Source organism: Ciconia boyciana, chromosome 1 (assembly GCF_034638445.1).
Source record: "Ciconia boyciana chromosome 1, ASM3463844v1, whole genome shotgun sequence".
Lineage (NCBI taxonomy): Eukaryota > Metazoa > Chordata > Aves > Ciconiiformes > Ciconiidae > Ciconia > Ciconia boyciana.
In genome coordinates, this window is record NC_132934.1 from 63276973 (window position 1) to 63293391 (window position 16419).

The 16419-nt window shown below is 40.7% G+C and overlaps 1 protein-coding gene across 4 annotated transcripts in view; it reads left to right on the top strand.

Moving 5' to 3' along the window:
- The first annotated feature begins 1057 nt into the window (after window positions 1–1057).
- GNPTAB (N-acetylglucosamine-1-phosphate transferase subunits alpha and beta) overlaps window positions 1058–16419 on the top strand; it is a 48700-nt gene continuing 33338 nt past the window's right edge. For 3 of the 4 annotated variants that reach the window (XM_072871612.1, XM_072871603.1, XM_072871621.1), the window contains exons 1-7: window positions 1058–1268; window positions 6212–6297; window positions 11964–12083; window positions 14087–14128; window positions 14877–15082; window positions 15774–15838; window positions 16107–16241. In XM_072871612.1, the coding sequence (XP_072727713.1) occupies window positions 1152–1268; window positions 6212–6297; window positions 11964–12083; window positions 14087–14128; window positions 14877–15082; window positions 15774–15838; window positions 16107–16241 (771 nt within the window). In that variant the 5' untranslated portion in view covers window positions 1058–1151. The remainder of the gene's footprint in view (window positions 1269–6211; window positions 6298–11963; window positions 12084–14086; window positions 14129–14876; window positions 15083–15773; window positions 15839–16106; window positions 16242–16419) is intronic. The other variant, XM_072871627.1, reaches the window with a different exon arrangement.

The following is a 16419-nucleotide window of genomic DNA, read 5'->3' on the forward strand; positions in this document are numbered from 1 at the left end:
GTCCAGATTAAGGACTTGCAGAGTCTGCTGTCAGCTAGTAACCTCTAACTAGTTTCTTGTTATCATGTTTTTGCCTCAAGAACTGTTCTTGAAGAACTCCATGAATAACCTTCTTCTAGCCTGGTGGTTCCCCTTTCATGAACCTACCCCCGCACTTCATTTCTGTGCCGAAACATGCATGGAAGTGCTTAAATGAAATCTCAGCATGTAGCTCTAGTGTATCTTTATTATATCCAAGAGTCCTCCCCATCCCTCTTGGCTAGGGAAAGCAAATTTGCTTTGCAGCATATCTGGAAGCATGACAGGATGGTGCGGCTCTGCTGGCCGCAGCTGGAGAGGTGTTTGCACATGCAGAGAAATTGTCTTGTGGGTCAGTAATTTCATGATCACCTAGGACATTACACATCACGACGTTTAAATTTTGTTCTACAGCCAGTAGGTAACAAGGGAAGAATCACAAGTACGAGCATGGCAATGAAATGAAACTGGTGTGGTTTTTCATTCCTGGGTGCATATTCTCACGTGCGTCAATTCACTTTTCAAATGTCCGGGGGAGCGCTGTCAAAAAGCACTACAGGTGCATAAGACGGGGCGTATTTTGTGGCCCACCTGCTGCAAACACAGTACTGGATCCGGACTTCTTTGTCCGGATGGTTTCTTAAAAAACTGCAAGGACAATCTGCCACCTCCGGCAGGTCCGTACCACTGACACGCCTCGAAGCCTTGCACCGTGAGCCCTCAAAGCCATGAGCGAGGAGCCAAAGAAGTAAAAAAATCCTATAGTCTGGCCCCTTATTGCCTTCTCGTGTTGGGCCCTTTGGGAAGGCAGAGGAAAACCCCGAAGGAGCGGGGGGCGGCAGAGGCCGGCACCTGCCGCCGCCGCCAGAGCCGTGAGGGCGGGGAAGCTGAGCGGAGCCAGCCCCACTGCGGCGCGGGGGCGGGGCATCCACCGCCGCCCCGCCCCCGCCGCCCGCGCCGAGGCCGCCGCCCGCTGCCGCCAGGTGGCGCCGCGGCGCTGCCGGAAGCGGGGCGGGCGCAGAGGGCGGCGGGACCCGCCCGCCCGCCCCGGCGCAGGGCAGCGCGGTGAGGCGGGCCGGGCCGGGCCGGGCCGCGCCGGGCGAGGCGGCGGTAGCGGCGGCCGCCGGCCGGCCATGCTGCTAAAGCTCCTGCAGCGCCAGACCTATACCTGCCTGTCGCACAGGTATGGGCCCTGCCTCTGCCTCGGGGGCCTCGTCCTCATGATCGTCTCCGCCCTGCAGTTCGGGGAGGTCAGTACGGCGCCCCGCCGGCGTGGCGTGGCTGCCCCCTTTCCCCTCCCTTCCTCCGAGCAGCCCCGGCCGTGCCGTGCGGAGCCGAGCCGAGCCGTGCCGTGCCGAGCGGTGCCGGCGGGGAGAGGCGCCCGCGCAGGCGGCGCCCGGCGCAGTCCCGCGGCTGCACGGCACGGAGGGCGCGGGTGCGTTTCGGTTCGGGGCTTTTTTCCCTGTCGGGAGCCGGGTAGTTGTCATGTCCTGTGAGCAGCGAGTTCCTTCAGCAAGCAGCTTGGACGTGCATGCTGATTTTATGTATATATATATATATATATATTCTTTTTTTAAGACATAAGGGAGAAGACGTGCTTTACGGTGGTGGAGCTCCCTTTCTGTTCTGGGGTCGCGGTGGAGAAACCACACGAAGCACCCCCGCGCGCCGTATTTTCGGCGTGATGAGTGGTCCTGGCTATAGGCCTGCGGTAGCTATAGGGGCTGTCTCTCTCGCATCCTGGAAAGCAGCTGTGCGGCAGCTCCCTCTGTCAGGCCGCCTTCTTCGCACTTGTCGGTGCGGCTGGCGCGTACGGTGCGCCTGTGGGCAGTAACGCCGCTCTCCTGCAAACGTCAGGTGTGACGCAAGGGTGAAGTGCCCCCCGGGGGGTGGTAGGTGGTTTCTAACAGTCTTGGCGGGCCCTGGCAGAGGAGAGCTGAGAAAAATCTGCATGCTCCAGGAGCTCGTGTTTTCTTGTCTTGTGCAATTCTTTCCACTTCCCTTATCAGGTGATTTATTACTGCTGTATTGTTTTTATTATTATTATTATTATTATTATTATTATTAGACTCTTCTGAAGCCTGTGCTGAGTGTAACCTTCAAATGGTAACCGGGAGTTACTGGGAATCTTTCTCCCTTCCAGAGTTTAAGGAGTTAAATGTCGCCTCTCCAACCTGCCTGCAGCTCAGCAGAGTCTGCATTACATTGCTCGCTGCTTATTACTCAGTTTTCCTGTTACTTTGTAAATGATGCAATATAACTCCTACTTTTTCTGGATACGATTTTATACGGGTGCATAGTATATTTTAAAGTTTCATTTCATATTACCCTATCTGTTTTGGAAGTCATCAGTGAAAGAATCTGGAGGGGAAGAAGACAATCCTGCTTCAGTATAGCATTTGAGAATATAGTAAGTATCCAGGGAATTAAAGAAAGTATTTTTGTCAGTGTAAAAGGATGGCAGTGTTAAATGCAAACAGGCTGGTATTTCCTGATTCCTAAATTTCTCAAGACAAGTTCTTGTTTTTCTTTTTCTTTTTTCCTTTTTTTTCCTTGCCTGTTGTATTTTGATGGGCACTTTGAGATACAGAAAAAATGAAGGGCCGTAAAGAGTATTACCTGAATCTCTTGAGTGTAGCACAATCAGAACTTTATTTTGTGTAGCTGTACATCTTCTTTGCATGAAGTACTTCATCCCTGCTGTCTTGCAGTGTTCACAAGTTCCTGAAACACTTGATAGCCATCAGTGAATTAATTCATTGTGTAGTACTTTTAGCCACCTGCTCGTACATGATTGTCAATTTGGATTGGTGTATACCTCTTGGTGCTGTGAAACTTTGAGTATGCTTTTGCCTTTCTCCGGGATGAGATCTTAAACACAACTTTAGGATTCCTTAGAACTTTGAAGGTTTTTTAAAACACTTCAGTAGTTGTCCAGGTTACGGCTGATTTCCCTGAGAATCAGTCAAAATCACTGCGCAGCATTATTTTCCTACCAAATCTTAGTTTGCTACTAAGTGTCCATGCCTTTTAGAGCTATTTGGAAAGCGTAGATACTATTTAGAGAGTGAGCAAAGAACTGGCAGATTCATGTAGGAGTAAACTTTCAAAATTATACGTTAAGAAAAAAGAAAAGTGACCAGAAATGTTTAAAAAACCCCAAACAAAACACCAACAAAAACGCCACCCTTTACAGAATGACCATACAGAAATACAGAAAAACCTTTTTTTTTACAGTGATGGTAAATGAGCATGGTAAGAGATGTTTGTATGCATTTTACTCTTTACTTTTTTGATTTGAAGTGGTGTGTTTTGGTAAATGGCGGTAGTTTAAGGATTTAGGAGAGACTAGGCTTGTGAGAACACTATTAGACCTTTTCTGACAACTATAGTGGGAATGGAAAACACTTCTCTTCCTCAGTACAGAGTCTGCAAGGTAGCAACTAATAAAGAAGACTGTTTTGAAAATGAAACCAGAAACCTTTCTATTAATTATCAGGTCAACCATTTTTAACAATCTGTGGGGAACTGTCAAGCAATAAAAAGCAGCATGAGGCAACACTTATCAGACCCTGGTGTCTGAGCAGCATTTGTAGTTCTGCTTTTCGCCAGCCCCAGAGGCAGCTTTTTTGTCCTAGTAGGCAAAATTAGATCTGCTTGCTTAGATTCATGCTAATATCAATATTAATGCTGGCATAAAAATGGATGGCTAGGGCAAATAATTTGAGATTGGTAATGATGTCCTCACAGCCTCAAGGTGAAAATGAGCTTGATTTCAAGAAAAAAACTTGAGCTCAATGAAATAACAGTGTGTGAAGCATGATTCAGGAGCATTTCTGCAAAAACATATAGGGTAGCCAGGTGTAAGGCAACGCTGTAACCTAGTCGCAAGATGAGCTTTGAGTTTTAGGACAGTTTGGTTGTAAGCTATTCTTGGCCCTCCTTCTGTAGGTGGCTCAGCTTTGTAAAATGTTTTATAACTGGAATATGCCAGAGCCACTGTTATCACCTTTCTGATACAGTATCTCCTAACAGAGGGTGTCTCTCCCCCTTTTTTTTTTTTAATGTTGTTTCCTTGGTGGTTTTATAGTATCAATATGTAAAGTTGAAGCAAAGCGGCCTCCAGGCATTTTTGCAACACAAATAATTCGACAGTAGGAAACAGTTAACTTTTTTCCTAAATGTGTTTCTAATGAGAGCTGTCCTGGGTCTTTTTGGTTATAGCTGCACCAAGGCAAACAGCAAACGCTTCAATGATTAATGTTTTTCTTCTGGAGAGACGTATTATTCATATAATAAATTACATTCTTACTCAAATACTTCTGTATTTCTTCTAGAAGCAGATCAGTGTGTGTCAATTCTTCATTATCAGTAGTAGCAGATGTTTCTGTGTGGATATCTTTCAGTGTGTGCTGTATTAAACTAGTGTATTTGGCAGAAGGACGTAATGACTTGTGCATGAAAAAGTATAATAGTGTGTTTTTAAGACACTTCCTGACTTTGGTATTTAAGGGAGGAGATTTTATGCTCACCTGGGAAATCGTGTCCTTTGTGTAAGGGGAATGAACTTGCACAGATGTGATCTTGGTTACAAAAAGACCGTTTGCAGCTTTTGCAGGAATTGTGTGTGCGCGCTTGTCACCCAGCCACATGATGGGGCCTTCCTGCTCTCTAGAAGGCTTTAATTTGCTTTACTGGGCATGAGGGTACAGAGATGTGATCTTCTTAAAGGGGAGGGAGGTAGCCTTTATGTTATGGTTTTGAGTGCTGTCTTAGAGAAATGATATATTTCATAGTTCCTGTAATACAAGAAATAAGCAATAGTAAAATTCAAATCTAAGAAGAGTGGTGTAGAATGTGTACTATCCTTTCCTGGTATTTTTTTTTTCCTCTCCCGTACATCTAAATACGTACTTATCCAGGTAAAACAAGCCCCTACCCCTTCATCTCTAAAGCAGCACGAGACGCCACTGTAGTTTTTAAGGTTGGACTTTCACTGTGAAAGATATCATAGCAAGTTTACCTCAGAGTAGAACCTAAATGTTTTGCATTATTTTTATCTCGAATTACTTATGGTTTTTGCTATATCAAAGCATATTAAGCCTTTTTAGCATTGAAAAGTCTGGGTTGTTTTTCTTTTTTCTGTTTAGAACCATGATATCAGATACTTTGTTAGTAATGGAAATGTAACTATGTGCCTTTGTTTAGTGTGTGTGTATATATTTACATTTAAGTATAGAAATGGAATGTAAACTTGCAGCTTTCCAAAGTAGGAATCAGCTTGCTATTGGTTTCCCATATAGCTAATATATAAATATGCTGGTGAATGGGGGCGGCTAGCAAAGAGCATTTAAGTTGGGTGCAGCTTGGCGTTTTAGCTAAGCGACCTTGATGGCTGGATGAAGGCGGGGAAGACAGCCCTGTCTTCAGCTGTGTGTTCCCACCATTTCTCGTCTGCGCCAACAACTGAGTAGAGGAAGATAAAGGGCTCTGATTTTTGAAGGTTCATCTTTCTGTTGGTTTAGCTCTGTGACTTGGCTCCCTGCATGTTGGGTGGACTCGTGTCAAGCTAAAGGAGGGTGGCAGAAATGCAGGGGGATGGAAGAGAGGCTGCAGCCCGCAGAAATACTTTGCTGTTGGGTTAGTCTGGCTGCAATGTTAAGACATCAGCTGTATTGTGAAAGAGCTATTGTGTTTTAAGTTCGTGGCCAGGTTAATTTGCATAACTTGATACGCCCTGGCCTGGCTGTGGGTTTCCAAAGCTCAGATTTCAGAGGTGTGAATGTCAATGTGTCCTGTATGAGAATAGAAAGGAAGACAAGGAAAATATTGGGGGGTGGGAGTGTCCTGCTTGCATTGAAGTATATTTGTTGAGAAAACATTGCAGAATTTTTAAAGGCTAAGAGACAAGGGGGAGAGGTAACCTAAATGAATAGTAGCTTAAAAAGTGTGTCTGTAAAACATGAAATCCTTTCTTGCAGAGAAAAAACAAAGTTTGTTTAAATCAAGTGTGCTCTAAGTTCTGGGTCTGATTGCTGGCTCAGAGTAATAACTTAGTTTGGATTAGTTCTGGTGAGTTGTGCGTTAATGCATAGATCAATTTGAATCAAATTGATTGTGGTTGAGCATTTCAAAAGGAGAAACGTGTCTAATTTTAGAAGATGGTGACATCAAGTTGTTTTTTTCTTTGCAGGTTGTCTTGGAGTGGAGTAGAGACCAGTATCATGTTATGTTTGATTCATACAGAGACAACGTTGCAGGCAAATCATTTCAGAATCGGTGAGCTTTACTTGAAGTTGACAGTATTGCACATTTTACTGTTCAATGAATTTTCAAATATTTAAATCAAATATTCTAGATGAAGTAACATACTATTGAGTAGGACCTTATTGAATGGGCTCTAAATCTACAGCAAATTTTTAACTTAGTGGCTTTAAAATGGTGAGTTAGTGCTTAATATCCCAGCTTGGAAGATGTTTGGCATTTGGAAGTTCTAGTCATATAACAGAGTTTACATTTTAAATGCATTTAATTAATCCAGTATTTAATGAAACATCAAAATGGTGATAATGTTAACAACAAAGGGATGACATATTTTCCATATTAAGATAAGAAAATATAAGTACTGTTCCTGTGCACTTAAAATTCCAACTTTCAGTGTTTTGAAAAGTTATTTGTCATTTACCTTACATTTTCTGTGACATCTCATGAGGAACATTATTTAGTAGAGGAGTCACAAAGCTCGTAAGAAGCAGCTTTTTAAAGCTGAGTACATGGGAGAAGTCACCCACAGCAAGCTGGAAACCAGTTCGTATGGGTCATTTGTTTCAGTTGTATTAACTGCTACATGACTTCTTGTGATTTCATCATTTGTGCCTGAATAGTCGTGGGGTCTGTTGCTCAGGAAGTCAGTGGACTGTGAATTGGTAGGTGGAAGAAGCTACTAAGGAGATATCATCTGACTCTTAAGTGTTGATACACTCGACTGGAAAAAAAAAAACCAAACCCTGAAAGCAGATGCTTAATCTGCCTTGAGGTTTGTTGAATCACGGGACAGTAGAAATGATCAGATCAGTTTGTCATGCTTTAGCTGGTGCGAGGTAACTCTAAAAGTACATTGCATGGTGTCAGTGAATCCTATGCACTTTTACAGTCTCATCTCTTACTCCCCTCATCCATTTTCCAAATGATGACAGATGAAAGCAGAGTGATACAGCTCATATGGATTATTAACTTAATGTTTACATGTTTCTGCAGTGCTGAAGTGAAAGCACGGTAGTTTGTTCCTGTCAGTACTCAAATGCCTGACTTTGTGATAATTAAGTACAGTGCTTTTATAAAATGGTTGAGTTTGTCCAAAACAAAATGGCAAATCTTACTGTTGTGATGTAGCTATAGTTAGTTCCCATTTCTGCATTGCTTTTTCTTCATTTTGGTTGTGTAAAGCACTCCTTAGCTAGTGTTGATTTCTCTGAATTGTGAGCAAAAAATCCAGTGCCTGGGGAGGAACTATTGGCTGCCTGAGCAAAAGCTTAAGGTTTTCATGATGGGTGCTTAAGTTATTCCAGTTCACCCATATGCCTTTAATACTCTTATGTCAGGCCTGACAGGGAGGTTTGTTGTGATATTTGTGTGCAGATACGAACTTCCCGTAAAAATTCATACCAACAAAAAGTCTTTGCGGAGACATACTTTCAGGCATCCGTTAACTTTTAGAAGTCCCTTGTCAGGGGTTCAATTTGTTTTTATTATCAAACTTCACGAATGCAGTAAAGGATTCGTTCTTGCACGATGCACTGTATCAGTGGTGGTTTGATGGAGTTTTTAAGGCTGATATCAATGCAACATGTAGGGTGTCACATGGTTTTTACATAAACTGAGGATTGTGAACTTCCTGTTTTGATCCTAGCTTATCCATTGATTTTAATCAGTTCTTATTTTAGTGTTAGAGAAAAATATTCAGAATTGGAGAACATGACCTTGTTGGTTTGGAAATTAAGCAGAACCACTGCTTAGTGGAAAGTAAAAGCTGCATGGCCTTTAAGAAATATTAATGGACCTTCAACTGAAAGTAGTGTTATCTTCTAGGAGCTTTGCAGGAAAACATCTCTGTCCTTGTCAAACAGTTGTGTTATAAACTTTTATAAAGAAAATTGCAGTGTAAATTGTAGACAAATTTGTGCATGTGGGCAAGCTCCTTATGATTATAAACTCAAAAAGCTTTTCTTCCTGAGTAACATAAAACCAGTGATGTTGCTAGCACCATTAGTTACACCTGTTGAACGCTGTTCCCCGCCAGACCAAGGAAGACTTCGTGTTTTGCCTTGAAGTTTAGCAATTGCTTTGGTGTGCTTTTCCCTCCTGTTGCATGTCCTTTGGCATCTCAGCTGTTGCACTTTCCAGGTAGTCACATCAGCTGCTAAACTTCCTACTTACATTGCCCAGGCTCTTATGCAGCTTGAGACAGTGGAGTAGAAATTCCAGGGCTTTTTACCAAGCCACCTCATCTAAACCCATTTTTGAAGACTTAGTTTTGGTATGAAAATAAAAGGGAGAGAAGGAAACTAAATAATGGAGTTGCATGCATGAGAGTCTTGGACAAGAACTCTATTTTATTTCTCTCCACCAGCAAATTCTGCATTTTGGCAAATGCTGAAGTGTAATTTTGCTATTCCAGGACATGGCCAAATCATACTTAAAACCTGAAAATATGTATGGAAACAAAATGTGAAGGAACAATCATCAGCTTTTAAAATGTACAAACTGATTTCAGTGTGGTACAGCAAGTGGGAGCCATTAATAGTTGAGCAGAGTGAGGCTGGAGAGAGGAAAAGATGCACAAATTAGGGAGCCAAGAGGTACTGGAGCGGGAATAGCAATGGAACAGTTGAGTTGCCATTGGTGGGCAATTACAGAGATGTAACAGGCAGGAGGGCTGGGAGGTTTACAGTGGGAAGCTTAAGGGTGTAATAGACTTACGCTTGTTCATAAAGAGTCTCAGCAAGGTTTGAGATCACTGTATGGTAGCTTGGGAGAGATCCAGAGGCTGCTGTACTCCAACTGTGGATGCTGAGACAATGAGGCTTTGTCTTCTAGCAGCAATCTTAGCAGAGCCATGCTCACAGCCATGCAAACAAACGTCACAGGTACGGAAATGCAGGTGCATAGAAGAGGCAGCACGTGCCAGGTGCTGTCTGTCCTATCTGGGAGAGCTGGTGGCTCTGGCTTTGTCTTCAAGCAGGATCCTATTGATGTTTTTAGGTTTGCAAGTAAAAAATGGGTATGTTTTTGAAAGAGGAAAAAGTAAAGGAGTATCCAAAACAAGCCTCATTAATTGTCTGGGAGTCTCCCAGGACGTTTCAAAAGTTTCCAAAGTCCATGTTTGCTGATATTAAAATCAGTAGCAAATAGGAAAGGTGATGATTTTCTGTAGAAAGGTGTTACATAATTCCCATTTAGGCAGCTTATCTTGGGCTTAATCTGTTTGCCAGACTGGTATTTGTGATGAAGACCAAATGCATAAATCCACATGAAGGAGAAACGCAGCTACAGAATTTGAAGGAGAAAGTTTTTGATCTTTTCTGACCTTGAACAATTTGCAAAAGACTCTGCATGTTAAAAACAGTGTTTGAAAAGAATAGTGTGGAAGTGGCTCTCCTGTTCCTTTTTAATTTTAAAGCAAAATGCTGCTACATGCTTTTCAAAATATAAACTCTCAGTACTTTTTAAGAAGCCATGAAACCAACCAGAAAGCTTTGGCAAAGACCAAAAAGGTGAAATCTTAACAGTGTTACTATTTCTAGTTGGGAGCAACAAATTAATTTGTGTATGATACCTGGTTTTTATTATTATGTTTGATAACCAGTACTTTCTCGAACAATGTATGCTGTAAAAATGCATTAAGAAAATTTATCTGAGTATTTGGATAAATTTTAAGCAATTAGACTAGTGGATCTGCAAACAGTTCACTTGCTTTAATAGCCTTTTTTACTAGTCTCTGTTGCCACTGGTAATGAAGAATGAGCTTGCCATGCCAGGCTTAATTCAGAGTTGACCTACCTGCATCTGACCACAAATGCCTTTCCTCTGTGGAGTTTATTAGCATTTGGCTGTATGTGACCTCATTTCAATGCTAAAAATTGTGTCGCAAATTACATAGTTATATGTGCTATTGCATAGAAACACGCTTTTAGCAAATTATAAACTGGGGAGAGGTTTCACAGAAGTCAAAATTGCCTCATACCCTAGAAAGAGTTGGAATTGAGGCTTTTCTCTTTTTTTTTTTTTTTTTTTTTTTTTTACATTTTATGGTCTTCAGTGAAGCCTGGGTAAATAGTCTCTGCACTTTGCCCAGAAGACTAAGGGTTGGGCATTTTTGAAATCACCTGTCTTGAGTCAGGTGCTTCCATCTAAAACACTCTTGTCCTAGCTGTAGCATTAAAGGGACTGTCAATCCAATAATTTAACTGATCACAACAAATGTAGAAAAGCTGGAAGAGCTCCTGCCATTGAATTTCTACTCCTGTGGAGGACTTTTTAGTTCAAAACATGCCTTGAGTTATATCTGTTAATGAACCAGAAGCTAGTGTCATCTCCTGAGAAAGAGATGAAATAACTGATTAGAAGGGTAGTTTTATTCAGTAAATTGACTTTTTTTGCCAGTTGAGAGGGTAGCCTCCTGCAGAGTGTTGTACGTCAGAGGTGAGAGAGACTTTCTGGGTGGTACTGCTGGGGAAGGCAGCGCTGCTGCTTAGATGTTCCAACTGACCCACTGTTATCCTCTAAGTGTTGTAGCTCAGTTAGGAGCAGTGATGAATTGAGTACAAAATGTTCCTGTCTATTGTGCTGTGACCAGCTACTGGCTGCCCTTTTACCAAATTTTGTGCTTCAGTTATTGAATCTCAGCCAGTAGAAAATTAAGCTGGGTGGAAGCTGTCTGCATGTCATACTGTGCAAGGGAAGGTGGAGGAGATACTTGCCTATAAGCTCTGTCTCTTTTTGAATGCTTTTTGAAGGATGCAGTGGGTGGGGAGGGAACACCTTTCCTTGGAAACCTCATTGTGTGACCCTATGGATCTTGGCATTAGAGAAGTGCTCAATGTTTGCTAAGCCATCTACAGTTGAGGAACGTATTGAATAGCTTGACACTGGAACTTTGGAAAATAATAGTTGGGGCATCCTCCTGCTGTCTGAGACTGAGAGGTTCACCTATGGCAGCAGCCTGGATTACCTGCTGAAACAAAGCTGTGGGCCTTGGGGAGGAGATTATCATAAACAAATAGAAAAAAGGTACCCAAACCCCTTTCTTTTCTTCTGCCTTAGGGATGCTAGGAAATCTGTAACTGTCCAGAAACAGCTCCAGGATATTAAATTGTCAAGAATGAATTTGACTGCTGTGTCCAGAGTCTGAATTCATGTACCCTACTTAGGTTGTTGGTTTATGAAATGCCCTGTTATTAATATCTAAGAGGCATTCCTAGGATAGAGACCTAGTCCTGCTGAGATCTTATTGGTTCTGTGCAATTAAATAACAGTAAGTATGATTTAAGTCTTTATACTTTTTTCTGTCCTGTCTAATGTAGCTGGTGAATTAAGGATGTGCCTGGATGCTGGTACTGATTTGTGAAATATTTTATGGATTCGAAGGAGTTGGGTTATAGGTTAATGTCTGAGAAATTTAAAGCATGAAGTTCAGATTTCATTTAGTTACTGAGCTGTTACAGCCACTGTACATCGTTTTTGGTTTTATGTCTGTGCTGTTTTGTCAAAGGCTTGTGTATAATTAAGAGATGATATATAGAGAGCTAAAGAGAAGCTTTTTGCTTTGTCTTGTTTGCAGCCCAGACACCAAGTATTTCTGTTGTTAGACAGAAATTGCTATTGTAGGATGCCACAAGCACTTGTAATATTAAACAGCTCATGTAGCTTTCATTTGAATTATGTAGGCTTTGTTTACCCATGCCGATTGATGTGGTATACACCTGGGTGAACGGCACAGATGTTGAACTGATCAAAGAATTGCAACAGGTCAGAGAACAGATGGAGGAAGAACAGAAAATAATGAGGTAATAATCTTATGTATTTTTTCCCTTTAACCAACAGCAACAATCTAATGCAGTACTAGCCCTCTTTGTTTTTCTCCCATGTTACTCAACATGAAAATTCAAAGCGCATTTTCTCACTTCTTCCTTTGATTATTCTCAAAACCTTGTTTCAGTTCTACATTTAGCTATGAAGTACTGTCTAATCAGAAGACTGCTTAAGATACAAAGCATAATAATTTAAAGTAATTAAGGCTGTTCTGTCTTGAATTTGTAAAATGCCATGCAGAAAACTGTGCTTTGTGTATGTCATTTTGTCTTGATTTCTAGAACTCAGTTTGTAAATAATAATAATAAAACTATATCTCAAATGTGTAACCTCTCTTCATCCCCTTTTTCCTCCTCACCCCTCCCCCCATATTTCTTCTTATAATAGGCTTAATAAAATCTTAAGCATATGTTTCTTAAAGGCTCCTTTTTAAAGTTAGATTTGTAGTCTCCCAAACACTGAAACTGAGAGAGAGGAAAATAATGTTAGAAAAAAAACCATGTTAGAAAGGTATGAGTCAGCCTTCTAATTTAGGAGGGAAAGACATGTATTGCTTCATTTGGTGTTATAGATTGTGCTATACTGTTCTGCAAAATTACTGATCTAAGCCTTCAAACACAGGCTGCTGGATTTGTGCCACACAAATAGCTTGGACTGTGTCTTGTAACCATTGATTTAGTTCTTAATAAGCAACTCTGTGGTCACGTGGTCTCTTTTGGCCAGAAAATACGCTAAATGGAAGAACAAGTCTGTATTTTAAGGGTCGTAATAGTTTAATTCAGAATAATATGAAATCCACAAGTGAGTGGATTGATCTCATTTTTGGCATGTTATGACTTGCAATTTAGGTACCACTGACAATGCGATCACAAGTGAAATTCTGAGTCTTTGTTTTGCTACCTAAACAATGAAAGTATTAGTAGAACTTTAAATCCATTAAGTTTAAACATCTTAAACATAGATGTGATCTCTGCTCTGAAAAGCTTTTCAAATTTATACTAATCTTTTTCTAGCAGTTCATATAGCAAATGTGAGTGGTTTTAGCTTTGCCATCACTCGTGCTGTGATTCCCATTTTACAAAGGGAAAAACATACAGTTTTTTTCCATAATGCTGATTTGGAAAGTTTATATCAAGCTTATGAGTAAGACTCATGTCCATTCCACGTTCATTATCTACAGGGGCACCTGGTTCTCTCCCTTGTAGATAACTTTTTTCATGTACTTTTGAAATCAGTTAGCACTGTTACAGGAAGAGCTGTTTCATGGGATCAAGATAACTGCATAAGACAAAGGCAAGGATGCTATAAACCTCTGCTAATGAGTGTATATTTTTGTATTGCATATCAAAACTTAGTAAGTTGTAACTTTCTTGTCGATACACCTGAATTGAGCTAGTCATGGTCCAGGTGCATTATTCTTCAGTGAGAGACAGTAGCTCGATGGATGGTGGTTCTCTTTCTGTTGGTGTGTGTAGAAGGGTGCCCTTCTGATATTATTATGATTATTATTTAGCATCAGCACTGCACTACCTTTACATTAATCCTCATTAGCTTCTATGTGCACATGGCAAATGCATGATAGACCTTATCAGAATATGTATGTAAGGCAAAACAATCAAGTCAGCCTAGTTTCAGGTCACTTCATCCTGGTTTCTTACCAGTGTTTTTCACATCAACATCAGTTTCGTTAAGTAATGTAATAATAACCCCTGAAAATCCTGGCAAGAAGAGTCCTGCTGCCACAGCTGTCAGCACAACCAAGAATTTTTGAGCTACGCTGCATGAGGGTGAGCAGTGAGGGGCATGTGTGTCAGCCTGTGCTCGCCTTGGCAAGGCCAATGGCAAGACCTTGGCAGTTTTATAACTGGGTTATCGGTGCTTTCACAACATGTCCCTGACTCAATTAACAATCTGAAATTAGACTAAATTCCTTACTGTCAACTCAGTGTTATTTAATGTAGTTTTAATTTTGTAATAGGGAAATCCTGGGAAAGAATGCAACAGAACCAACAAAGAAGAGGTGAGTTTCTGTGGTTTTGGGCATAAACTGTAATAAATGATATCCTACTCATTGTTAGCTGAAAGCAGATGCTGGCTGGGGAGGTTATTTGGTTTTCTGTAGCCTGTGCATGCTTTCCTTCTATGTCACTTCAAGAAAAGTTGAGAGCATGAGAATATATATGTTGAATAAAAGTAATGTTATTGTGACATATATGAATAAGCTTCTTAAAATGTGACAATTTCTGAAGTTCAGAAAGCATATCCTTGTCACTGGTTAGGTATAGTTCCTATTCAGAGTGTGGATTTTTAATGCATGTGTACCTGGAGTTTTATAATTCAAAAGCATGAAAATTTCAACGTTGCTTTCACCTGCCATTTGTTTACATGGCACTGCAAGGAGTTGTCTGTGGAGGGTCCAAGCCTCTTATGCCTCTGCTGCCAGGAAGCAGCAGGGCCTGGTCTGTCCCATTCTTCATTTGGCTTGGTTGTTCTGCTATTTAGAGATCTTTATAAGGTCTCCTCTGTGGGCAAACTTTGAAATCTTGGAAACTTTTAGAAAAACAGTTATTGGAATGAACTAAACTGTAACAGTCAGATATTTGCCTTCTGCAGCAAAGTAAGCATGCTCTTAGTAATTTCCCCCTGCCCCAGCAGATGTTAGAAATAATTGATCAGATCTCACAAAAACATCTCTTGTTGCATGTAACATTGATTTTTGTCTTAAGTTTTCCACTAGCATTAAATATACCTTTGGTATTTTGCTGTAGTGAGAAGCAATTGGAGTGTTTGCTGACACACTGCATCAAAGTGCCAATGCTTGTCCTGGATCCTGCACTGCCTACCAACGTCACACTGAAAGACCTGTTGTCCATTCATCCAGCTTTACAAGCTGCTACCAATATGTTCTTTGTAGCAAAACCAAAAAATCCTTCTACCAACGTGACAGTAATTGTTTTTGATAGCCCTAAGGATGGTAAGAACCGATTTGTCAGATTCCAGCCAGTTTTCTAGAGGAAGCTTTTTAGTAAGCTGCTGCAAATTAGGTTTTTTTTTTTCTCCAGTACTGACTCTGCCACTAATTTTCTGTTTGACTTTAGCAAGTCATTCAGCAACTCTTGCCCTCAGTCTGTTACTCTAAATGATGACATTAATGATACTGTTTGCTTATGTCCCAGACAACCGATTACAGATGATTAGAGTTCCGTGCTTTAAAAGACTATTGCAAAACAGGTTTGATATCTGAATATCTGTGTTGCACTGATAACCTCGGAAGACTGAGGTTTGGACTGAGGAAGATTAGTTTTAGAAATCCTCTTTTAATTGCTGTGAAGTCTAGTTTGAATATTGTGCAATAAGTTCTGCCCTTGCTCAGAGGATTGCATACCTTAAAACAAAATTATCCATGTGATCAACATATATATGTAGGATCTTAGAGCAGGTATGGGCTTATTTTGTTTAATATGTAGTGCCTGATCACTACCACCCACTAGCCCAACCACTGGTGTTTATTTTACCACCAAGAATTATTTACCAGTTATAAAGACAACCCTTCACACCATAAATATTCAAATCTTTTTAATTTGCAAAAGCGTATCTTAGTTACTAGTATATACAAAATAAGTGACTTCCAGTTTTTGATTTGCAATGCATTTTATTTATTCTAGTTGAAGCTGCCCATTCTGGAATGTTAAAAGACAACAGCAAACAGATAGTATGGAGGGGTTACTTGGTATGTACTTTTAAAATCTGTTGATAAGCTTTTGTGTATGGTAAACTTTTTGTACATTTTTAGAAAGTGTTTCTGTGCTATTCTCTTTCCATAACTCACATGTAGTAAGAAATGAAAGCTTTTAAAATAACCCTTATTTCAATTTTGAAGTTTGGGTTAAGTGACAAAATATACACTATTAAATCTGGCACCTGATGAAGGATTGACAGATAAATGTGAATTACTGTAAGTTTAAAAAAGTCTTTATTCCCTGTTTTCTTGGTTTTAGACTACAGACAAAGAAGTTCCAGGTCTAGTTCTAATGCAAGACTTGGCCTTCCTTAGTGGATTTCCAACTACATTCAAAGAAACAAATCAGCTACGAACAAAACTACCGGAGAGCCTGGCCTCTAAAGTAAAATTGGTAAGGGTCTGGAGGAAAGAGTAACTTAGTTGTATTGGTTTTTTGGAATGGTTCACATACGGGATCCCACTCACCTAGCAGACTTAGGATGTTTCTGATAGTAATCTGTTTTTCTGTCTGACTCTGTTTTCTTGAGTTGTGAAGAGTAGTAAATAGTGACTCAAATAGTTGCCTTCAA